The sequence below is a fragment of the Pinus tabuliformis genome, chromosome 2_2 (assembly GCF_031772625.1).
Source record: "Pinus tabuliformis cultivar Carrire ecotype Pingquan chromosome 2_2, CPIR1, whole genome shotgun sequence".
NCBI lineage: Eukaryota > Viridiplantae > Streptophyta > Pinopsida > Pinales > Pinaceae > Pinus > Pinus tabuliformis.
Window position 1 is genome coordinate 420,555,101 of NC_142300.1, and position 26,863 is coordinate 420,581,963.

Here is a 26,863-nt window from a genome sequence, read left to right on the forward strand (position 1 = left end):
GTAGGAGACAAAGAGGAAGAGGATGAAGATGTGCTCAACAAACCGACTCCACATATGTTCTGTAAGACACTGACAGCTTCAGACACCAGCACACATGGTGGATTTTCAGTTCCTCGAAGAGCTGCAGAAGATTGCTTTCCTCCCTTGGTATGTTCTTTCTCCAAAGATTCTTCTTTTAGTGCAAAACAGTCTTTGCTTTGAGGACTCAACGACTAGAGGACTTATTTGGTCAAACTCATCTGTGTGCTCTCTCTAGCCCTTCTTGCCCAAAGGTCAATCGTTGTATTTACTCCAGCTAGATTGCTGTGCTTTACTTTGCCACTGTTCTTTTGAACGTCTCTTTCGTGGAATAAAAAAATAAAATTAGCAGGAAATAGGCTCAGACCAACTTACATTTCAAAAATACTTGAGCTTGCTTTGTGGAATGCGCCAGTCTATTGCCTTGATGCCCAATAAATTAAAATGCCTCCAATTAGGATTTTGACCAAAGTTGGAGTTGTTGATAGAGTTGGATCACGGATGCCAGAGAGTGCTTTTGGCAAAGGTGGGATGATCCTCGGCCTTCTGATTCTTTAACATTAGTAAATGCTCTAAACTATTGGTATCTATTTTACCAGAAACATGATCAGGTGACCCATTTCTCGTTCCATTCCTATTCCTCTTCTTGTTCCCGTTTTTGTCTTGATACTATATTAAACGATTTTATATGCATAATTTACGCTGGAGAAGGGGACGGCTTCCTGTTTCTTATCCCCCAAAATTCTCTAGCCCCATTTCTTGTTCCATTATCATTTCCTGTTTATCATTTTGGTCAACATAGACTGGTATTGCACAAACTTACACACATAATTTCTGCAGGACTATACCCAACAGCGGCCTTCACAGGAGCTTCTGGCAAAGGACTTGCATGGAGTTGAATGGAAATTTCGGCACATTTACAGGGGTGAGTATGTAAGCCTCTATTATGAGGCACATTTGACACAAAGTAGGAGTAGATTTGCAATTAGGTAGCTAAACAGTTGCACATTTGGGCTGGAGTGCCAACCACTTATGTGTTTCAGAAGCTATCTTTCATATCTGGAAGGAAAACATGACTTTTTGTGATGATCATCTTGAGAGGATGAATCAATTATTGAAACTCTACAGTTTCTTTTGAGGTGGCCTGCTTATCTTTCATATCTGGAAGGAAAACATGACTTTTTGTGATGATCATCTTGAGAGGAGTAATCAATTATTGAAACTCTCCAGTTTCTTTTGAGGTGGCTTGCTTCTATTCTATATGATACAGATTTATTTGCTGGAGTTCATAATGATTATTTCGACATGTATTTGTGGAAGTTCTCATCTTATGGATTCCTGAATTGTCAGTCACTCATGGGAATGAAGAATTGGAAGTTTGATATTTATTGCAGGTCAACCAAGAAGGCACTTGCTTACAACTGGATGGAGTGTTTTTGTCAGTCACAAAGGTCTTGTATCTGGGGATGCTGTACTCTTTTTGAGGTATTCCAGCAGCCATTTAGAAGATTGCTGTTTATTTTCCATTTAAAAAAAATAGTACTTCTGTTCAGAAGTTCATGTTAGCTGCCTTGAAATACTGGTTCAAGTTGCATTCCTTTATTTACATAATAATTATGTTTCTATGAGCAGGGGTGAAAATGGAGAGTTAAGATTAGGGATTCGCAGAGCTACCAGACAGAAAAGTGGTATTCTATCTTCAGTTCTTTCTAACCAGAATGCCCATCTCAGTGTGCTTGCTGCTGCAGCTAATGCTGTTGCCACAAAGAGCATGTTTCATGTTTTCTACAATCCAAGGTATGTTATGCCAGTCAAGCATGGTTCTTTTAAAGTAAGAGTAACGGATGCCTTCTTTTAGACCAAGAAGTCCCAGCAATAATTAGGTATTAGCGAGTGAGACCTGGTTTTGAATTGTTAATGGATGGTTCTTTATACAAGATTAGTATTTTGGTCAGGAATCCTGCCATACGTTGCTTGCCATAGAGCTTCTCATTGATATTATAATTGAACGTCGAAGAAATTAAAAAGTTTTTACTTTTCCCAGCTTTTTGCTTGGTCATGTCTGCTACTTGTTGCTACTTTGTTGTTCTGTAAATTGGCATTTGAGTTGCCTCTTAGACCTTAAACTACATACTTTTGATTCTATTCAGGAAAATTATCAACTAGTTGCTGGGTGTTATCACATTCACTGAATTTAGTGCATGACTGTAGTGTTGATTTTGTAGCTTTGGAAGGCCTTCTGCATAGGCTAGTGTCTTGCATGCAGGAGAAGAAGTCCTCTTTAGGTGGTTGTTTGAGATAAACAACTAATCTGATTTCCTTCCTAAGTTTAACTTAGGAAAAGCACAAAATTTAATTTAATTGATTAATGTTGGCTAATTGAGAAAATTTATAAGGATAAATACTAATTATTTGAGTGACTTAGATCTAATCTTAGCCATTGATTTAAGTGGTTTAGGATTTAATCCTAGCCTTCTATCACTTTGGAGATTGAGGGTTGGAGATTTTGCCCAATTTGAAAGTATAAAAGCAACCTAAGGAAGAGGATGAAGACACATTCATTTGGAGAGATTCAAGCAGATTTGCATGAGCTTAAATTAGTGGAGGCTGAGTTTGAGGAGAGTGGACGAGATTTGGAGAGAAGCCGAGTTGCAGGACAAATTTGTGGAGTGAGGCCAAGTTTACAGCTAGATGCTGCGTGGAGCAAGGGAGGCCAAATTCTTCTAGTGTGTAGGCTGTGTAGGTGAGGGGGTCGAAATTCATAGGCAGAGGCTGAATTAATTTCATGGGGGCCAAATTTCCTTTGGCCGAATCTCTCTTGGGTAGGAAATCCAGTGGGCCATATTCCAGGTTCTATTTGTTGAATTTGTAACTATGGTCGGTCTTCATAATGTACTTTTGGTGACTTGATGTAATGATATTTATCTTTTTTTTTTGCTAAAGCAAGAGTCGTACCTTCTTTTCATTATAAACAAAGACACAAGTTACATATATAACAACTACCCATTGAGACCTGAGGGTTAAACATTCACAATCCACTTAGGGCTTGGGAGCCAAGCCAAGGGCCCACTAACTTCCAAAAAAACCTAGCCAAAGCCTCAACCACCCGAACTGTTTGGAAAGATCTAGCTATTGAGAATCAAATCGGGACAGAGAAGGGCATATTCTTTGATTCCAAAAACGGACCTGATGAAAAAATAGAATCCCAACTAAATTGATTTCGGGTCCGAATTGTGGAATAAACTTCGCACATATGATCCTCCCGAAATCCACCAGAGCCGTCCTCACTGCACAACATGCCCGGAAGATAATCGTTAATCTTGACCCAAAAATCAGGAGACCTGACCTTACAACCCGCCCTTAGAAGTCCGCGAGCTCTTCCGCCCAACAGACCCCAGGAGAGACTCTTTGATCTGAACCATACAATCTGACGCCTAAACCAACGGTCCTGGAAGATATCGTACAGCAAAGCCGATCGAGGTTTAACGTGCCGCTCCTCCAACCTGCACGACCAATCATGACCGTTGATCCAAATAGCGGGATCCAACAGTTGACCATAATATCGCATCGCCCAAGTTAACCAGACATTAATGTGCAATGGAGGGTGGTTTTCCAAATCCGCCCTCTGCCACGTGTGGGCAGATGAATGTGATCGCTGCAAATTCACTAAAACCACTTTCCTCCTTAAATCGGTGCGATCATCCAAAAACCGCCAAGAAAGCGGTTTTTCTCTCCGAGGCACAAAAAGGCGAAGATTCCCGCTGCCGGTGAAATATGGATTCCTTCGACGTCTGCTCAACTTTCTAGCCTGAACATGCATTCCCTGAAGAACAATGCGGGCTGTCTCACTGTTGCTAAGGTATCTATCGACCATCCGTGTTCGTCCCCTCCTCAAGGACCTGTTAGCTTGAAGCTGATGACACATGCGAAGGCCAAGAAATTAAGAGCTTGCCTCCATGGCTCTGTGTCTGAACACTCTCATATCCTCCTCTTCTTGTTCACTACAAAGAGTTTTTAATCTGCTTAGTCGCAACTCCTGCCATCCCATTGAAACCTTGACTTCTGTATTGTTGACCCCCTGATTGGCTAGAAGATCCGCCAGCTTGTTGGCCTTTCTACGAACATGCTGGAATCTGACAGTGCGCAAGTTTCGTAGGTGATCCTGAATTCTTTGGAAAACCCTGATTAATTTCCAGTGTTTGGAGACTTTCTCCGGCGCTGCTCCACTATTAATTCTTTTCACTGAGTTAATTACTAGCTCTGAATCGACTTCTACTATCACATTGCAACAATTATCCTGACTTAGAAAATCCAGGCATTGCTCCAAAGCCATTAATTCAGCCATGTTATTGGTGGCTGTACCTAGGTGACAATGGAAAATGGAGATAATACTGCCCTTGGCATCCCTAAGGACTCCCCCATACCCAGCAATTCCCGGGTTTCCTTTAGACGCTCCATCAATATTGAATTTTAAATATCCTTCTGGGGGAGGATGCCAGAAATCCTGCTCTCTATCCCTTGCTGTAACCTTTCTATTAAGACCTTGAGGAGTTAGTCCCTGCAGCCCTAGCTGTCTGAGAATTTTCCCTTCCCGATCTGAGGGAGGATTATTATGGTGGATGCAAACTGTGGAACTGACTGTCTCTTTAAGTTGTTTCAGAATAGTCTCAAACAGGAGATTTGGGGGATTTTTTTCCTCCTTGAATATTCTTTTGTTCCTCTCCTTCCAAACATTCCATATAATAAAGCTTGGTGTGAGGGTCCATGCTGAGTTGAGAATTTCATGATCTGAGAAATTTCCCCTCCAACTAATGAGGGTATTAAAAATACTTCCTCTGTCCCTGTCAGATTGTTGAAAGATATTGGAAAATATGTCCCATAACCAGGAGGTGAAAATGCAATTGTTAAGAAGATGTTCCATTGTTTCTTCTTGCTCCCCACAGAGTAGGCACCTAGAAGGCCCCTGAACACCCCTCTTCCTAATATTGTCCCAAGTCAGGATTTTCCTGTGGTAAACCAACCACATGAAGAGTTTGATTTTCATCCACCCCTGGTGCCTCCAAAGTTTCTGCCAGATTTTATTCAGAACCTGGGGAGTCAGCTCAAGGAGAATGCCTTTGGCTTCTTTGAGATTAAAGGTGCCCTCTTTATTATTGCCCCATCTTATTTGGTCTTGCCCCTCAAGAACTAAGATCATCCTTTGTTCCACCATTTTCCTTAGCTCCTCTGCTTTAGTTTTCAAGGGGATATTATTTCTGTAATCAATATTCTCCCAGATTCTCCATTTCTCTATCGGCTGAGTATTATCCCAGAAGTCCTTTACTTTAATTAAGCCTTGTAAATCTGTCTCATGTTTAAGGTCGAGGAAATTTTCTTTCAATAGTATTGGTTCCTGTTGCCACTTATCTTCCCAAAAGAGAGCTTCTCTGATTTCCCAGAAACTATTGTCTTGAACTAATCTTCTATTTTCCCAAGCTTTGTTCCAGATGTATGAGCCCTTAATATTACCTGACATTCTTATGAGATCATAAGTTTGCCAGGATCTTGCATATTTTTCTTTCCAGATATTTGCCCATTGAGTCTTTGGATTCTGAACCCAGCGCCACCAAAGTTTGGCCCCTAATACCTTACTGAGTAATTCCTGATCGTCCAGGCCAAGCCCTCCATGGTTTTTGGGTCTACAAATTTTTTCCCAAGAAACTAAAGCCCATTTCTTCTTCCTCTCCTCCTTACCCCAAAGGAAGTTTCTTTGTATATTTTTGAGTTGCTGAAGGACTCCTTTCGGAGCTGGGAGGGCAGATAACATAAAAATAGGGATGGCTTGCAGAACAGCTTTAGTGAGAACCAACCTGCTTGCAAGATTTAAAGATCTGAAGGTCCATTTACTGACTTTATCCTGCAACTTATTCATCAAGGGTTCCCAAATGCTTTTGAGCATTGGTTTAGCCGTTAGAGGGATTCCCAAATATTTTGAGGGAAGGACATCCCTTTGAAAGCCAAGAATTCTGGAAATATTCCTTTGGATCGCAATATTGGTATTAAAGAAAAAGATTTTTGATTTGGAGAGGTTAACTTCCATACCTGTGGCCATGGCAAAGATGTTCAGAATTTGTTTATAAGCTGTAGCTTCTTTGACAGTGGGGATTCCTTGTAGCATTGTATCATCTACGAATTGTTGATGAGTTAGAGCCTGACCATTCTCAGAAAGTAGAAGGCCTTTAATCTTGCCTGTAACTTTAGCATGCTTGATGGACCTACCAAGTCCTTCCATCATAAGAATGAAAAGAAATGGAGAGAGTGGGTCTCCCTGTCTGAGGCCTCTGGAAGGACTGAAAATCTCAGAGGGAGAGCCATTCACCAAAATAGAGAAGCTGGAGGAGGTAACTAAGGCCATTACCCACCTGACCCAATTATGATCAAAACCAAAAGCAATAAGTACCCTTTTCATATAGGTCCAATTTACTTTATCATAAGCTTTGGCTATATCTAATTGCATGATCATTCCAGCCTGCCTTTTGCTTTTTAACGAGTGAACCACCTCATGAGCTTGAATGATGTTATCTAAAATTTTTCTGCCTTCCACATAGCCTGATTGTTCCCCTGAAACAAGGGTAGGAAGCAAAGGCTTAAGTCTATTTGCCACTACCTTGGATATTATCTTGTAAACCACATTGCAAAGGGCTATGGGTCTAAACTTATCCGGAGTTTGAGCATCTTCCTGCTTAGGGATAAGGGAGATAAAGGAGGTATTCAACACTTTCAAAATGGTTATGTTCACCCTGGAATCCTCCACCACATTCAAAATATCCTGTTTAACAATGTTCCAGCATGCTTTGAAAAAATCCACATTAAAACCATCTGGGCCTGGTGTTTTTCCATTCTGCATTTCTTTGAGGACATCATCTACCTCCTTTTCAGAAACTGGCCTATTTAGATTGAAGTTGTCCTCTCTGGATACCATCTTTGGTATATTTCTAGTTACCTCGCATATGGACTATTCTCTATCCGAATTATTTTCCTGAGTAATGCTTCGGAAGTGCTGAACTAACACAGCTTCAATATTCTCATGCGAGGTGAGAAGATTCCCTTCTTTGTTCTTAATTGAAGATATTCTGTTATACATTTTATTTGCCATGGTGGATCTGTGAAATTTTTTTGTATTACGCTCCCCTTCCTTTAGCCATTGAACTCTAGATTTTTGTCTCCAAAAAACCTCCTCCTGTTTGCACAGATTGTCCCATTTTTGATGATATTTATCCACTTGATTGCTTTTGTCTTTATCAAATCCATCCTTGATCAGAGCTTGGTTGAGTTCCTTCATTTTGTTTTCAACTGATTTTTTCTCCACAAAAATATTGCCAAAATCATTTATGTTCCAATCCTTTAGTTTGAGTTTGATATGCTTTAATCTTTTATGAAGAAGAAACATTCTTGTTCCCTGAATCTGTAAATCTTCTGTCCACCATTTTTTAATATTGTTGAAGAAATCTGGGTGGGAGAGCCAGATGTTTTCAAATCTGAAAGGTCTGTTTTTGAGAATGTCCATACCTTTGATCTCCAGTTGAATCGGCGAGTGATCTGAGCCTCCAAAGGGGAGAACTTCCGCTATTACTTCCTTATTTGTTAGCATCAGATCCTCTGAGATCATGAATTTGTCTAACTTTGAGGCTACTTGAGACTCTCCACCTCTTTTATTATTCCAAGTAAAGAGGCCAGTATTCGTTTCTGTTTCTATTAGGTTCATCTTGTCTATAAAGGTTTGAAATTCCAAAGAGTCTTTACTTAGGATTCTTATTCCTCCTTTTTTCTCAGAAAGAGATTTGATCATATTGAAATCCCCTCCCATGATCCAAGGAATTCCTACATGTCTATCCCTGAGATCCACCATTGAGTCCAGAAACTTGAGTTTGTTGTCTATTCTTTGAGGGCCATAAACATTTGTGACCAGATAGGGGTGCCTGTCTCCTACAGGTTGGATTACGACTGATAGATAATTCCTGGTAGCCTCAGAATCTATTATATTCATTTTTTGAGGATTCCAAAGAGTGAGAATTCCCCCCGCGGTATCCTCTGCTTTAACTTCTAGAAACTCAAATCTACTGAGCCATTTACTATGGATTTGTCTTATTTTTTGAATGGAACATTTCTTTTCTTGGATAAAGATAATATCCGACTTTTCTTGTTTCATTCTATTACTGAGAATTCTCTGCTTTCTCTTACTCCCTAGACCTCTTATATTCCAAGATGTAAACTTCATAATTAAAGATTTGTGAAGGAGTAGCTGGCAAGATCTTTCATCTTACCTGAATCTATCATTAGCTTGCCACACTCCATCAAGAGTTCATTCTGCTTTTTCTTGCCTCTTTTCTTACCTAGGTTTCTTGTTGCTAGTCCCGAAGTAGTTTTCATCGCCTTCACTCCTCTGTTTTCCTGCTTATCTACATTTTTTCCTTTTCCTAATGCATTAGTTTGTGTTTTCCATAAAAACAATTGTTGTATCCTGTTGAGTGCCTCTTGAGGTACCAAATCCACTCCTCCCGTAGTTCCCTGAATCAAGAACCCTTCCAGATCTAGGTTTTATTTATCAAGTATCTCCTGTAGCTCATGGTCCTCCAGGTCCATTTCGCTCTAGGTCATCTCCTGATCCATCTCGAGTTTCGTTTCACTCATCATGGTTTCTTTCTGATAATCAGTTTCCTGGTTTTGGTCACATTCTTCTTCTTTTCTCTTTTCCCCAGGCTTTCCTACAATAACTTGATCTTCCTTTGTGATTTCTTCATCTTCCTCTAGAACTTGGAACTTATTCTAACTGACCTTAAGCCCTTCATCTTGATGTTGCTTTGGTTCTCTTTTGCTTCCTTTTCCTCGTTTGACCACTTTCTGGAAGCTATCCGTTTCCTTCGCTGTATTTGCCTTGTTGTTATTTACTACTTTCCCAAGTGGACAGTCTCTAAATAGATGTCCATGTTCATGACATTTGTGGCATCTGAATGGGATATGCTCATAGTCTACTGTTTGCACCCATTCTTCATCAAAGACTTCCAGGATCACTTCATCTGGTAGAGCTCCTAATAGATCCATTTCCACACATATCCTGGCAAATGAAGTGTATTTCCCTCTTCTTGTAGCTTCAGAAGCTTTGACAAAATGACCTAATTTATTGCATATAGTTGTTAACGATTCATTTTGCCAGTAATCAAGAGGTAAAGAATAAAGTCTTACCCAGACCGATACTGAGGTGAAAGTCTCACGTTCCGGGACAAAATTCATCATCCATGGCCTCATATAGAGTCCAGCTGCCTCATAGAAGTAGGGTCCTTCAAATACTTTGTCCTTATCTTCAATATTCGTGAACACCACAGTGAAGAAACCCTTTGACCCCAGATGAAGGTCTATGCTCCCTTTAGGTTTCCAGTGATATTTGATCCATGTCTGTAATGCTTTTTCGGTGGGCCATAGTCCCATGAACTTACAGATAATAGCATATGTCCGCATGTGATCCCTGTGTGCCTGCAGGGCAGGGTCGTTTAAAACAACTCTTGGTGTGATCTCAGCTTTGGGTTTGCAGGGTCCCTTTTGTTTCTTGTCTTTAGTGCCCTGTTTTTTGTCTTCTAGCTCCTTGTCCTTTGTGCCATTGATTTTCTTGGTATTGTTTCCCGCTATCTCCCCTTCCATAGTTATTTTCCCTTCCTCCGAAGCCCCTTTAGAATTTTCTAGAGGTTTCTTACCTCTACTAGCCATAGCCTCTTTGAAGGAGGGAGATGCTCTCCTTCCTATGCTACCCTCCATGAGGAGTGCCATCTGCAACTCGCAGAAACCCTAGAAGTTCGCTTTCGCTCGCCTAATCCCGATCCGATTTTACCACACTCGATGTAATGATATTTATCATTGTAAAGCATATTTATAAATAATTGAGTTATAGGAAAAAAAATATTTTGAGTCAAAGTCCCATTGCGACTTTTAAAAGATGTAAATTTGAATTTTTGAAATGAAATTTTTGGCTCCAAAAGTGATAACTCGGCTTCCCTCTAAGTCAAGTCAGCCCTAGCTAAGAGACACGTCCATTCACCCTAGACAGACCACTATATAAAGGCAGCTCGAGCTCCTCATTTGGGCAATTCACATTCCTCTCTCAAGACAGTTTTTGGGCAAGTGAGTGAAGGACAAGAAGGAAAAAGAAGGACGGAGAAGAAGGCCAAACTTTCTCTCTCCTCTCTCCCTAGCAACTGGCACATGTGAAGGAGTCTTTCTTTCTGTGATTCGTAGTTTCTGGGGCAACTGTTGTAGGGGGACAAAATTTTTTGGGTTACTAGTGTTGGAAATTGGGAGATTTTTAACTTAACTATAAATTTCCATAACGTGATAATTACTTGTGAGACTATCAACGATTTTATTATTATAATTTCTTCTTTCATCAAGCATTTACCATAAAACATGAAGATAACAGAAGACAATAGAACATCAGATATAGGCTCCAAGCCAGGGCAAAATCCCTCTGCCAAGAACTAAGCCAGCAACCAAACAAGTCTTCTCCAAGACAAAACAAAGTCTCCAAGGATAGCGAAGCAAAAATATCTTCAAATCATGGCTAGATTAGCCTTTCGATCTCCAAAGAAGCTTTGCTACTCTTCTTGTAGCTCTCAGACTCCTTTGTCAGGGTTTTCCTTACCTTCCAAGGCCTTCTCCTATTCAATTGCAAATTGGATTTGAGATGTGTATCAAATGTGGTCGAAGTTCCTCCTTTAAATAGCCTTTCCAACCTCCATTAGTCTTCTCTAGGCCAACTTGACATAGGGTGGCCGACTTGGTCTTGGGAGTCTTCTAGACATTTCGAAAATACAAAATAATTTTTCTCTTTTTGATACAAGTGCCTGAAAGGGTCTTTTACAATAAGACAAGGACTCTTTGACTCAAGTAAACCCTATAAGCATTAAATGAATTCTTGACCTCGTAACAAATGACTTGAAGATGAAACCCATGCTTTACAAAAATAATTTTTCTTTTGATCTTTACATCATTTTCTTTCTTCTTTTGATAAGTACGTAAAAATTACACCATGATATTAGTCAAGTGACAATTATGAAGTCTGAAACTAGATACGTTTTCCAACACACCCTCTTAACTAGGGAGGTATTCATAATTGTCCAACTGGTACAAGGACAATACTCACTTTGAAAAGTTCTCATAAGAAGAGTCAGATTGGTAAGCCATCTTTAAGCATCAACATCATATCATCATAACCGACATTGTCCACATAGCAAGGCCTTGATTGACAAGCTCTATCTCTCCATAAGATCAGAGCACAATGCTGGGAGGCTTTACGTGGGACACCACACCACCTCTCAAGGCACATGCCCCATCCAGATGTTCACAAGGTATGTCTTCTAGGACTATTCTTGTCTTGGATTCCTAATCCTCAAAGAATATTGGTCCTCTTTGACCACTCTTGTCTTGGATACCCTATCCAATCTTCAAAGAGTGTCGGTGCACGAGACCACTTCCCTATCTTGGATTCCAAATCTTCAAGGAGTACCAATCTCAAATGCTCACCCAATCCACCGGACCCAATTCTCTCTCCATGGCCTTCACTAGACTTACGACTATTAGTCCTGGCCTAGTGCATGACACATGAGGTAGAGAACTATGTCCATCATTACTCCCTCTTAGGGAGAGAGGATATACTCATTCCCATACACACAAAGGGAATATATCCAAGCTCCCTCTCAACTAGGGAGATGTGTCCAACCTCAACTACTTGTTCTTTCATGGAGATCATGGTAGTAGCTACAGGGGCTCATATTTTATCATCATATCATGTGTGAACTTCGACCTTTTTGAACATCATGGAGCCATCCTCTTTCACAACTTATCATTAAGACAAGGTACATACCATCACTTTCCATATCATCAATCATCAGTTGTTTCTTCTCATACTAGTCAGTGTAGAGCTTAGTCATAGTTCCTATGCAACATTGGGAAAGTGATCTTCATTGTACGAACTTGAACTTCAGGTTATCTTTTCACACTGCTACCTTTCAATCCCAAGATGACGATGAAAACATCTTGACTACATGATTGCCAAAATCATACATTCAATCCATACAGTTGAACTTGCCTCAACTATCATCATGTATTCTTGCAATATCTTTCCAGGTAGCAAAACAATATGTTAATTAGATAACCAATAACAAAAATATTAACATCAGACTTACCTTATTATGATGGCCTTCTCATCAAAGCATCAACTTTCTTGAGTTCTTCGAGATCAACATCCTTTCGCATGATCCATCTCCACATGAATCTTTCTTCATGCATTCATTTTAATCAGAGTGCCCATGGATCGAACTTGATTACCAAGTTACAATATCTTCCTAGGAGTTGTCATTATTAACTCCCTTTCTTTCTTTTGGAGACTATACTTGATGTTGATCATGCAATTTTGTGAGAGAGTCTTGATCTCCATACATTTCAAAGGATGACAAACTTCTTTTTGAGCATCATGCAGCCACATGGAAGACTTACCAAGCACATTCATAATCAATTCTTCCTTCATGATCCCTGTAGATATGAACCATGCTCTAGGGAAGAATAACTTCAAATATGCATACCTTTGCTTTCATGTAATCTTCTAGCCATCTTGAACTTGCTTCTTATACCTGCCAAAGATAAGTTTCTTCTTCCAAAAGAAAAAAGAAAAAAAAGAAAGATTTTTATTATGCCTTTGACCATTAGCATTTCCTTCATTCTTTAGAAATATTATTTCCAACTAGATGGAATATATAGCAGTAATAATGCTACTTCAAGAATCTTCCATAATGATGATTCTTATAGGATTTTGATGACCCTTCTTTGCAAAATGACTACCTCCAACATGATGTTAGAAAAAGCTAGGATGAACAACAATGTGCAATATTGTCTTGTTCTTCTTATTCACTTAAACTAGATGATCTTTCCCAAAGCAAATTAAACAATTAGATTCTAATCTTTCTACTATCAAGTGCTTCTATTTATGATGCCATGCTTTTTACAAAACACGACTCTCCTAGAAAAAGCAACACTGTATACTTACTCTTTTAATCATTAATTAACTTGTTAGCATTAATTCCTTTAGGGTCTTTAGAGTTCCCTCCTTACATCATGCTCATCATTGCTTTGATTTGTTCTTTTATCCTTCTTATCTTGCTTCCTTTATGTAGGGTCCTTACAGTTCACTCCTTCCATCATGCTCATCATTGCTTTGATTTGTTTTTCATCCTTCTTATCTTGCTTCCTTTATGTACTTGCAATTTTCAACAAGTACAACCAAGCGCAATATACAAATACAAGAGCATGATGTCAAATTTAGGGTTTCCATGATGTCTTAGAGGTTGAAGCCCTAGGGTTCTTAATTACAAACCCTAAATTCCTTGACCTTATCCTTGATAAGGTTTTTATTTTCAACGAAAATATCAGCCCTAGGGTTTTGATGTCAAATCCTAGATTTTATCTAATTCCACCCTTGTTAGGGTCTACCATGTATCCTAGATTATTTGCAAACCCTAGATGATTTTATTTATAGAGGGAATAACTAAAAATAGGATTAGGGTTTTTCACCGTTTTCTAGGGATTCCTAATCCAAATCCTATCAAGGGTTTACAAACCCTAGATACCAAAAGAATAAGATTTACAATCCCTAGATTTCTATCATACAAAATATGCTTGAAAAACCCTAAAGACTATTCAGACCCTTTTATTATAATCTTGTAATATAAAACAAAGTGCACATACTTCATGCTTGCAAGGATTCGATGACTCACTCCTCCAACAAAGGTTCACATATGCTTTTCCGTGTATGTTGTCAAGTCATTTATTAATCATCAGATCATACATAGGTTGGCTTTATGCTGTTGCTATATATATATTACCTATATATATATACTTTTGCCAATATATAGTTGTAATTGGCAACAACATCTCACGATTATCTCTTACCATCAATCCAACGAGATCTAAACCATGTCATGTAACTCTAAGCCATTATTTATACGAGCCTCGTGCCATAGAGTCCTGTCAGTCCCATGATGGCACTGTAAACAACATTGCAGTGATACAAATCTGAGCCATTGTATCGAATTGTCAAATCATAGTATTGTAGTGTATGTTTTCCTCTGCTAACTAATCCGTGTTACAACCTTTGAAATCATGAACGAGTCATCACTATATGAGCCATTTCTGTGAGAGCTATGCAAGAAAAAGTCACAATGAATACTGTAGTGAGCAATATCATTATATAGAAGCCAACTCCACAAAAATCATTTCTCAATAGGGTTAATTCGAGTTCCAATGGTATATGTAAGTCAAACTTTCCACAGTTTAGTCATTGATCTAGGAGCATGTCACTGTATACATGCCACAAACCTTTGTATCTTTACCGAAATGTGACCTTTTCCACAAAGATATAATCATAGGTTTGTGAGCTTCAAGTTAATGATCAAACCACTGAGAATTGTCACTGTAACCACAATAAATGAAGCGAATCATAGGATGCTAACCATCGTGAATAAACAAAGATATATTTGAGACCTCTGCGAATTCCATGATGTTAATTTCACAAACAATCGTCACTAGTGAACAAATTTTCTAGGGTTTCCACAGAGATGAGTTCTTTTTTAATAATAGGTGGATCATAGAATATATATATCGATCTCTTGAAGAGGAGAGTGAGCCATTTTGATGAGCCTGTCCAAAGTATACAAATATGTTTTTGAGCCAACGATTGTTGATCTTCAGACCTCCTTGTTCAACCAAAGCTCTGATTCCATGTTGGAAATTGGAAGATTTTTAACTTATTGTCAAATTTCCATAACATGGTAATTACTTGTGAGACTATTAGCATTTTAATTATTATAATTTCTCCTTTCATCAAGCAATTACCATAAAACATGAAGATAACAGAAGACAATAGAACACCAAATATAGGCTCCAAGCTAGGGCAAAACCCCTCCAAGGGGAAAACCTAGAAAGAACTTCTCTTCTTATAAAATCAATTCAAATGAGACTTCCAAGACTCAAGACCAAAACATGACATCCACCAAGAACCAAGCCAACAACCAAAGAAGTCTTCTCCAAGACAAAACAAAGTCTCCAAGGACAATGAAGTAAAAATCTCTTCAAATTAAGGTTAGATTAGCCTTTCGGTCTCCAAAGAAGCTCTGTTGCTTTTCCTGCAGTTCTCAGACTCCTTCGCTAGGATTTTCCTTGCCTTCTAAGGCCTTTTCACCTCCTTTCGAATTGCAGATTGGATAGGAGATGTGTATCAAATGTGGTCGAAGTTCCTCCTTTAAATAGCCTTTCCAAGAGGCTCCATTAGTCCTCTCTAGGCCAACTTCACATAGGTTGGCCGACTTGGTCTTGGGAGCCTTCTAGACATTTTGAAAACACAGAATAAATTTTCTCTTTTTGATACAAGTTCCCAAAAGGGTCTTTTACAATAAGACAAGGACACTTTGACTCATGTAAACCTTAGAAGCATTAAATGAATGCTTGACCTAGTAACAAATGACTTTAGCATGAAATCCATTCTCCACAAACATAATTTTTCTTTTGATCTTTACATCATTTTCTTTCTTCTTTTGATAAGTACATAAAAATTATATCATGATTTGATTCAAGTGACAATTATGAACACTGAAACTAGTTACATTCTCCAACACTCTCTCATAACTAGGGAGTAATTCATAGTTGTCCAACTGGTACACTCATAAGAAGAGTCGAATTGGTAAGCCATCTTTAAGCATCAACATCATATCATCATAACCAACATTGTCCACATAGCAAGGCCTTAACTAACAAGCTCTATCTCTCCATAAGATCAGAGCACAATGCTGGGAGGCTTTACGTGGGATACCACACTACCTCTCAAGGCACATACCCCATCCAGATGTTCACAAGGTATGTCCTTCTAGGACTATTCTTGTCTTGGATTCCCAATCCTCAAAGAATATCAGTCCTCTTCGACCACTCTTGTCTTGGATACCCTGTCCAATCCTCAAAGAGTGTCGGTCCATGAGACCACTTCCTTATCTTAAATTCCAAATCCTCAAGGAGTACCAGTCTCATATGCTCACCCAATCCTCCGAACCCAATCCTCTCTCCATGGCCTTCACTAGACTTACGACTATTAGTCCTGGCCTAGTGCATGACACATGAAGTAGAGAACCATGTCCATCATCACTCCCTCTCAGCCAGGGAGGATATACTCATTCCCCTACACACAAAGGGAATATATCCAAGCTCCCTCTCAACTAGGGAGATGTGTCCAACATTAGCTACTTGTTCTTTTGTGGAGATCATGCTAGTAGCTACAGGGGCTCCTCCTTTATCATCATATCATGTGTGAACTTCGACCTTTTTGAACATCATGGAGCCATCCTCTTTCATAACTTATCATTAAGATAGGGTACATACCATCACTTTCCATATTATCAATCATCAACTGTATTTTCTCATACTAGTCAGTTTAGATCTTAGTCATAGTTCCCATGGAACATTGGGAAAATGATCTCCATTGTACGAATTTGAACTTTAGGTTATCTCTTCACATTGCTACCTTTCAATCCCAAGATGATGATGAAAACATTTTGACTACATGATTGCCAAAATCATACATTGAATCCATACAGTTGAACTTGCCTCCAATATCATCATGTATTCTTGCAATATCTTTCTAGGTAGAAAAACAATATGTTATCCAAATAACCAATAACAAAAATATTAACATCAAACTTACCTTATTATGATGGCCTTCTCATCAAAGCATCAACTTTCTTGAGTTCTCCGAGATCGACATCCTTCTGCATGATCCATCTCCACATGAATATTTCTTCATGCATTTATTTTAATTAGAGTGCCCATGGATCGAACTTGATTACCAAGTTACAATATCTTCATAGGAATTGTCATTATTAACTCCCTTTCTTTCTTTCAGAGACTATACTTGATGTTGATCCTGTAATTTTGTGAGAGAGTCTTGATCTTCATACATTTCAAAGGATGACAAACTTCTTTTTGAGCATCATGCAGCCACATGGAAGACTTACCAAGCACATTCATAATCAATTCTTCCTTCATGATCCCTGTAGATATGAACCATGCTCTAGGGAAGAATAACTTCAAATATGCATACCTTTGCGTCATGTAATCATCTAGTCATCCTCAACTTGCTTCTTATACCTGTCAAAGATAAGTTTCTTTTTCCAAAAAAAAGAAAAAAAAAGAAAGATTTTTATTATGCCTTTGACCATTAGCATTCCTTCATCCTTTAGACATATTATTTCCAACTAGATGGAATATATACCAGTCATAATGCTACTTCAAGAATCTTCCATAATGATGATTCTTATAGGATTTTGATGATCCTTCTTTGCAAAATGACTACCTCCAACATGATGTTAGAAAATGCTAGGATGAACAACAATATGCAATATGGTCTTGTTCTTCTTATTCACTTTAAACTATATGATCTTTCCCAAAGCAAATTAAACAAGTAGATTCTAATTTTCCTATTATCAGTTTCTTCTATTTATGATGCCATGCTTTTTACAAAACGAAACTCTCCTAGAAAAAGCAACAATGTATACTTACTCTTTTAATCATTAATGAACTTGTTAGCATTAATTTCTTCAAGGTCCTTACAGTTCCCTCCTTCCATCATGCTCATCATTGCTTTGATTTGTTCTTTCATCCTTCTTATCTTGCTTCCTTTATGTACCTGCAATTTTCAACAAGTACAACCAAGCACAATATACAAATACAAGAGCATGATGTCAAATCTTGGGTTTCAACTTTCCATGATGTCTTAGAGGTTGAAACCCTAGGGTTCTTAAATACAAACCCTAAATTCCTTGACCTTACCCTTGATAAGGTTTTTATTTTCGATGGAAATATCAGCCCTAGGGTTTTGATGTCAAATCCTAGATTTTATCTAATTCCACCCTTGCTAGGGTCTACCATGTATCCTAAATTATATGCAAACCCTAGATGATTTTATTTATGGTGGGAATAACTAAAAATAGGGTTAGGGTTTTTCACCTTTTTTTCTAGGGATTCCTAGTCTAGATCCTATCTAGGGTTTACAAACCCTAGATACCAAGAGCATAAGATTTACAATCCCTAGATTTCTATCATACAAAATATGCTTGCAAAACCCTAAGGACTATTCAGACCCTTTATTATAATCTTGTAATATAAAACAAAGTGCACATACCTCATGCCTCTTTCTTTGCAAGGATTCAGTGACTCACTCTTCCAACAAAGGTTCACATATCCTTTTCCATGCATGTTGTCAAATCATTAATCATGGTATCATATATAGGTTGGCTTTACGCTATTGCTATATATATATATATATTTGCCAATATATAGTTGTAGTTGTCAACAACATCTCACAGTTATCACTTACCATCATGCCAATGAGATCCAAACCATGTCTTGTAACTCCGAGCCATTATTTATACGAGCCTCGTGCCATACAGTGCTGTCAGTGCCATGGTGGCATTGTAAACAAGATCGCAGTGATACAAATCTGAACCATTGTATCGAATTGTCAAATCAGAGTGTTGTAGTGTATGTTTTCCTTTGCTAACTAACCTGTGTTAGAGCCTTTGAAATCATGAACAAATCATCACTGTATGATCCATTTCTGTGAGAGCTATACAAGAAAAAGTCACAGTGAATACTGTAGTGAGCAATATCATTATATAGAAGCCAACTCCACAGAAATCATTTCTCAACAGTGTTAATTCGAGCTCCAAAGGTATATGTAAGTCAAACTTTCCACAATTTAGTCATTGATCTAGGAGCATGTCACTGTATACATGCCACAAACCTTCGTATCTTTACTGAGATGCGATCTTTTCCACAGAGATATAATCATAGGTTTGTGAGCTTCAAGTTAATGATCAAACCATTGAGAATTGTCACTGTAACCATACAATAAATGAAGCGAATCATAGGATGCTAACCATCATGAATAGATGCAGATTTGTTTGAGACCTTTGCAAATTCCACGATGTTAATTTCAGAAACAATCGTCACTAATGAACATATTTTCTAGGGTTTCCATAGAGACGAGTATTTTTTATATAATAGGCAGATCATATAATATATATATATATATCGATCTCTTCAAGAGGAGAGCAAGCCATTTTGATGAGCCTGTCCAAAGTATTGAGATATCGTTTTGAGCCAATTATTATTGATTCAGACCTCCTTGTTCAACCAAAGCTTTGGGTTTTCGCCCAAAGTGTAGACTAAGGGGTACAACGCTTAGGGCAGGGGCTGTCACTTTGATCCTTGACCACTCTGTTTTAGCTATCTACTAGCAACCTAAGGGGGGTAGTCCCTAGGGGTGAAATTAATGAGGAGCTTGTTAAGGGTCAACAAATTTAAGAGATACAAATGCATATCCTAGCAACCTAGCTTAAATTACATGGCAAGTAGAATTATCAAGCACAATTAATTAGATTCTTAAGATATTCTAGTGAGAGACCAGTTCCTTCAATTTAGGAAATACTTGCACAACAAGGATTGATACACCTAGTTACCAGATAGCCAAATGCTGCAAGGGAAGGTTAATGAAATACAATGCACTTGAGAATGAAGATGCAAGGTGTGAAATGAAAAATTCCCCAATGATGACAAGATATAACGAATGAATACAATTTGCAAGCAAGTTAGGAGTGTTAGTAAGATACAATGAAGATGCAAATGGTACTTCAACCTGCCTAATGCTTTAAGACCATTGCAATCAAATGGACAAGAAGTACACTTCTAAGTGTAAGAATTGCAAGAATTGCCAATAACAACTTATAGAGTGCTCCTAGAAAATACTTAGAGATTATTTCAATAAAATGATATTAGCCATGAGAGCTATTCCATGTGCTGGTTAGAAGAAAAGGGTCCAAGATTATTTCAATAAAATGATATTAGCCATGAGAGCTATTCCATGTGCTGGTTAGAAGAAAAGGGTCCAATTTATTTGAGTTCTCTTTTATGCTTGTGATATCTAGTAATTAGGAAATAAGAGAGACCTCAACACTTTGAGGCCCAACAATGAAGAGATGAGAGAGAGAAACAGTTAAAAAGGGTATCTTTGATTAGATAAGAGCCAATATTAGTGCCAAAATCTGATGAATACCAATCAATTACAAATCTGATCTTTCAAATACCAATAGCTGTATGAAAAAGTGCACTAAGACTTCAATGTACCTTTGCCAATGAAGTTGAGCTACTATAGCCTTTGTCAAGTATATATCAGCCTATCACTCCATAAAACTATTTATAAAATGCAATAGTCAGTTACAACGATTAATTACTAAGTTTAAAATTGGAAGAATTGAAAAGATACTGTTGTAGATTCATATCAGACTTCCGCAATTTTATATCAGACCTCTAAAATAACGATATCAGTCACCCAAATCAGATAAGATCATAGTCCAATCCTTATGAGTAATTTTGCAATTGTCATGAGTCAGGTTTGAGTATTTTGGGCTGATTATTATGACTATTAAATGTGATTAGGATCTGCAATGGAGTATTTCAGATGAAGCGTATTGGCAGAGGTAGGATGTGATGGAATATGGCATAAAATCTCAAGATCTATTGCTTTTAGGATCTTCCAATGAGGCACAACACCTGCACACAAATCATGTTAGACAAAACCCTTGTTATACATGCAAATATAGCCCAATACTAATACATATCTCAGAGAAGGGGTGGCAGAGACATATGGTGATGGAAAACAAGTGTTGTAAGCCTGTCAACAATATTTTTAGGCCTGCAAAACAACCAGCGTTAGTCTCTGAAATCATATGTAACAAAAGAAACCCTTCTTCATGCCTGCAGCTAAGTAAAACTAGGTCAAATAGGCCTGCAATACAGGTACTAAGACTTGATCAAGCCTGCAGCTAGGCCTGGAATAGCCAATAAGGCTAGCAGCCAACCAGAAAGAGACATCCAACCAGATCAAACCCCGGAATTTAGTCTATATGCCTGCAACAAAATAACCCAGGTCAGATTTTGGTGAGATAAGTAAGGAATAATTACAAAAATTATTTGTTAGATCTGAAATGCTAAACAAAATTCCAATATTGCAGTGAGACAGGGCTTCAAAGCTAGTGGCTTCCTTAGCGAAATTTTTGTTGAGGTTTTGGAGCCATAAAATTATGGGATGAAACCCTTAAGAGGCCGAACAAAGCCTTAAAACCCCTGCGGCTTTAAAAGAGAAGGTCTGAATGCTTGCAGCTAGGGTATTTATGACGTTTTGTTTCAGATCTGAGCCTTGTGGCCTTAGGAAAGGAGCTCAGAAACCCTCATGCAAACTTGCAAAAATTTGATATATACAAGATTCTAAATGGGTCTTCAAAAATTCTTCTGATCTGCAAATAAACTCAAGAAAAACCCCGATGGCTATATACAAAAGTGAAAAGATATGTACAAGAATTAAGAGAAAATTATTCACAAAATTAATTTACAAATATACAATAATTGAAGCTCTTGTAAGCAGATATGTCAATTAATGCACAAATAAATTCAAACAGATAAGAGATAATTTTTTCCTGGGTGTGCAATAGCCAAAATCTCTGCAAATCAAATCGTTAGATAAACCATGAAATTTAATCAGATGGGCTCTTGAGTTTTCTTGACTTGAGAGTGGGTTGGTCTAGCCGAAGACTTCCCCTCACGCCCAAGATCTGAATACTTGAAGTCTCTACACACTTAAAATCAAATTATTAGATCAATAGAGGCATAGATAACAAAATAACTTTCAAAATCTAGAGATACCTGCTAGATAAATCAAATTAAAATGTTTCTCTAAAACCCATCAACTAATACAAGATACCTGTGTAAATAGTTGATCCAACAAATGGCTAAAGAAATAATAATTTGTAAAATTCTTTCAGTAGAGTATTAAGCACATGATTCAAAAAACATTACCATAAGAAAATTAAAGAGGAACACCATCAAGAGTAAACCCCAAAGTCTTTTGCTTTATTGATAAAAAAATATTACAACCAACAGAGCTTGACTCAGAGCTTATTTACAAAATTTTCTTGTGTCTTGAGAAACAAATCGTTTTTAATTTATAGATAAATCCTCCAAGCGGAAAATAATGGCTAGTTGGCTTGATCCTGGTCAAAATAATCTTGACCATTGATAAATGTTTGATCATCTTTTAATTTCCATTGTCGAAAATCTTTATTTTTGAGGAATTTTTGAATTTCTCATTTAATACATTTTTTATTAGCTCAAAAATAATATTTTGAGCTAATTTCCTCAAAAAATTGACTTTGACTTAACCACCAAGGTCCATGGGTTCAATTTTTCTTGAAATTTCCAATATTCCCTTGGTGGGGGGCCTTCAAAATTTAACTTCTTTGATACCCACGAATTTTTCCACTTGGAGAATTTAATTTCTCTAGGACTTTTATTTTTGACTCTAATTAATTAAATTTCTGACTTAGGATTTTAATTTATTTTTGCCAAAAAATTTAATTAATTGACACTTGAGGGGATTAATAATTTTTCCACCCTCTAATATTTTAGCCATGGTGTCTAAGTATGAAGGACCATGCACTAAAATATTTTTTATTTAAGATAATTACATTTCAAACCTCAAAGGGGGAACACCCATTTGTTATAGACCCTCAATTTACTACCTAATTTTGCGACTCAATATGATCTAGTAGACCAAGTGATTTGTAATAAAATAATTTAGCTAATTAGCTTAAATTATTCCCAAATCACTTTTACAAAAGACTCGACTAAAACACTAGGACTCACCTAAGACCTTGACGATAAATTCCACCCTAGCTTTGGGGTGAGGCTAGAGGGAAAAACTCTGTCGATCATTCATGTTTAAAAACACAAATGAATCAGTGAGATGAAAAACCTTCTAGGATGAAATTTGTCGCCAAAATAATAGGCTTACCTAAGTTGTTACATACATATATGGTCTTACTAGCATCATTTATATTAAAATTTTGCTTGGGAGGTTTTTAACTTATTGTCAAATTTCCTTAACATGGTAAGTACTTGTAAGACTATTAACCTTTTTATTATTATAATTCTTCTTTCATCAAGCAATTACCATAAAACATGAAGATAACAGAAGGCAATAGAACACCAAATATAGGCTCCAAGCTAGAGCAAAGCCCCTTCAAGGGGAAAACCTAGAAATAACGTCTCTTCTTATAAAATCAATTCAAATGAGACTTCTAGCACCCAAGACCAAAACATGACATCCACCAAGAACCAAGCCAACAACCAAACAAGTCTTCTCCAAGACAAAACAAAGTCTCCAAGGACAACGAAGCAAAAATCTCTTCAAATTAAGGTTAGATTAGCCTTTCGGTCTCCAAATAAGCTCGGCTTTGCTCTCCCTGCAGTTCTCAGACTCCTTCGCTAGGGTTTTCCTTGCCTTCTAAGGCCTTCACACCTTTCCATTTGCAGATCGGATATGAGATGTGTATCAAATGTGGTCGAAGTTCCTCCTTTAAATAACCTTTCCAAGAGGCTCCATTAGCTCTGTCTAGGCCGACTTCACATAGGCTCGCTGACTTGGTCTTGGGAGCCTTCTATACATTTTGAAAATACAAAATAATTTTTCTCTTTTTGATACAAGTGCCTGAAAGGGTCTTTTACAATAAGACAAGGACTCTTTGACTCATGTAAACCCTAGAAGCATTAAATGAATGCTTGACCTAGTAACAAATGACTTTAGCAAGAAACCCATGCTTTACAAAAATAGATTTTCTTTTGATCTTCACATCATTTTCTTTGTTCTTTTGATAAGTACATAAAAAATACATCATGATATGAGTCAAGTGACAATTATGAAGACCGAAACTAGTTACATTCTCCAACAACTAGGGCAACTGTGGCAAGGATGAAATTTTGGGCAACTGGCAATCACAGGAGGGCAAAAATTCTGGAAGAGCAGGATCAAGAGCAAAGTGCAGGATCAGTTTGGGTGACTTGACTTGGAGGAGAAGATCAAGTTTGACCATAGGTCTAGGTGTGTCTCTCATTGAACTACAAGAATTTCTCTATTGAAAAGGTTGTAGGGGTTTTCCCAGGGTAAATCTTGTCTTTCTTTTGCGCATTGTGAGATCTACTGTTCTACAGTTCTTTATTGTTGAATTTCTGAAGTATAATTACTAAATGATATATTAGAATAAGTTACAAGAGGATCTACATCAAAAGTAATTATCAGAATTTCAGAAATATTGCACTAACCCTAATTGCACTAGAAAATCAACACTATTGTTGCTGTTTTTCTGTGTATTTTCTGAGGGCCATTTTCCCTGTGAGGGGAGCCCTAAATTTTTCTATGAAATTAATGAAGAAGGATTTTGTTGGGCAGATTTTCTGTGTTTTTATTGGCTGTTTTGTGACTGATATTTTTATTGATTCTGCTGCAAAGATTTTTTAGTTTAAAGCACCAAAGTATTTCTGTTTTATAGTTTCTAGAATTTATTTTACAATAGAAATTTATTATTTTTAGTAAAAATATTTTCCAGGTATAAAATAGCTGTGAGAAACAAAAATTTGAACCTGGTACTTAGAAATTAACATGTAGGCACTTGGGCCTCCCAGCTGTATGGTTGAAGGCAACCTATCATTATAAAGGAGAAATGCCTCTCTAGTTTTGTGTTAAGAGAGCCATAATAGGTTGATCTTCAGAGCTGATTGAATCCATTGTCATCTTGTGTATGGTTTTGTCAGTCCTTTGTAATAGGCCCTCCAATTTTGTGGTTAGGTCCAAACCTTGACTGATATAACTTTCAAAGCATGGAGGAGAAAGTAGCAAATGCATTTGCAGATCATTCTAAAAAGTGGTCTTGTTACCCACCAAAATGGGTAACCCTATAGGAGAAAACTGTTCTCCTATTCTTCACATCCAGCTGGCCAACCATGCAACCCCTAAAACCACCACTAGCTAATGACGTGCCATTCTATCTCTCTGTCACCTACATCAGTCATATACTTTCTCACTCATCTGGCAAGAGCACATTGAAGAAGGTGGGTTTTTGATAAAAAACTACTTTATTCTTTTTGCAATCAGGTGCTTATGCTTGTTTTGTATTTGGGCATTTGATATGGATTATGAGGTGACCTGGATGAAAGAGTGGTTTTGACCATGATCTTCGACCTTAGTCTAGTGGGATCACCCCTAATGGCCCAATGGGTATAGGAGGGCACTACTTGGAAAGCCCTGATTGAGATAACATGGCTCCATCTATCCCTATTCCATGCTTACCATTTTCCATTTTACATTATAAGCCCATATTCCACCTCCATTCTTCGGGCTCAACTGACCATTGGTTCTCTAGGATTTGGCACCCATACATCCTCATACCTAGGTAGGGCCTGAAACTTTGCCCCTGGAGGTTGATGAAACTAAAAGAAAAGAAAAGAGCATATCATGGCCACAAAATAAAATAAAGGAATATCAAAATGCAAAAGATGGCCGGGACATACACATTAACACGTGGGGAAAAACCTAGCATGAGCTCTACCTCACCCATTATGGCCATCACCCGGTTCTTGAGTACATGTTGCTCCATGGCATCACAAAGGAACCCTTGCATGTCCCAACCCCGATGTTCGATGAATTGACTCATTTTTACGTGGTAATACAACTCTTATACATCATTCAAATCAAGCTCTAACCCTTCGAGCTATGAGCAACAATATAAAGAAAAATCAAGAAAATGTAAAAGACGCACAAGAGGGGTGGAAAAATAAAGGCTGAGTTGAGGCTGAGTTGGTAACTCATGCATCCATGATTGCTCCCTCCTCACATCTATACACTCAGGATGTGGATTTCCATTATGTCGGTTCCTTTGACCATGGCACTTGGCCATGAAGTTTTCTCCCCTCCGTACCATCATTATTATTCACTAAGACCTATCAACTGATGGGTGGACTGAGGAAATGTTACTTCTCCTTGGGAGTTGGAAACATCTATTAGGGTGTCCTTTAGCCACTCCTACTTAGGGGGGAACACCATTGCAAGTTCAAGGCCCTAATTTTGGAAGGGAAGTCTTATTTCAAATGTTAAATTGCCCGGTACATTCAAGCTTGGTTCACTTAGATGCAATAATGGTTATTGTCCCTGATGACCTGTTGCTTTCGCTAGACTTTATGTTGTGATTGTTAGGTGGTTTAGCAACCCACGACCTGGGCACGTTACCCACAGGCACCCAAGCCCCTGAGAAGTATATTAGCATGCACAGGTGAAACGTTGAGAGCCTTGGGTCTTCAAGCAACAACAACACATCATACCTACCCCTAGGTACTTGCACCCAGGACGTTTTGCCTCTTTGCACTACATTTGATGATTCTTCAGGATGATACACCCAGACTCAACATGACCCTAGGTTGGCCTTAGCATCATATGAGGGATGACATCTGATTCAGGACCCAAATGAGGATGGTCTCACCTTTAGAGACTTGGGAGGGTTAGTAGCACCTGAAAAACCCTCAACATTGGAGCAAAGATGGACACTTTTTCGTAGGTGGAGACCTAGGAGACCCCCTTTGTGGTACCCTAGGTGGATTTTGGGGCCACAAAGAGCCATTGACAGAGATTCCAGTTTCGAACCTCAAACCAGACTGGTTTGGTCCCCAAACTAGTCGGACCGGCTAGTTTCATTGGTTTCAGTTTGGTTTTGATAACACTGAGTGGTACCTCCCTTAAGGCCTTAGGGTTATATGAGGGGTACCACTTGGAAAACCCAAATTGAGATAATGTGTTCATTATCCCCTACACCATACTTGACACTTTCCATAACACATTACA

General features: G+C 38.1%; 1 protein-coding gene across 1 annotated transcript in view; it reads left to right on the forward strand.

Annotated features, from left to right (window-relative positions):
• LOC149193056 (auxin response factor 4-like) overlaps positions 1–26,863 on the forward strand; it is a 100,984-nt gene that overhangs the window by 23,008 nt on the left and 51,113 nt on the right. Inside the window, exons 2-5 of the mRNA XM_089407190.1 lie at positions 5–147; positions 859–943; positions 1,413–1,503; positions 1,651–1,815. Of these exons, the coding sequence (XP_089263316.1) occupies positions 5–147; positions 859–943; positions 1,413–1,503; positions 1,651–1,815 (484 nt within the window). The remainder of the gene's footprint in view (positions 1–4; positions 148–858; positions 944–1,412; positions 1,504–1,650; positions 1,816–26,863) is intronic.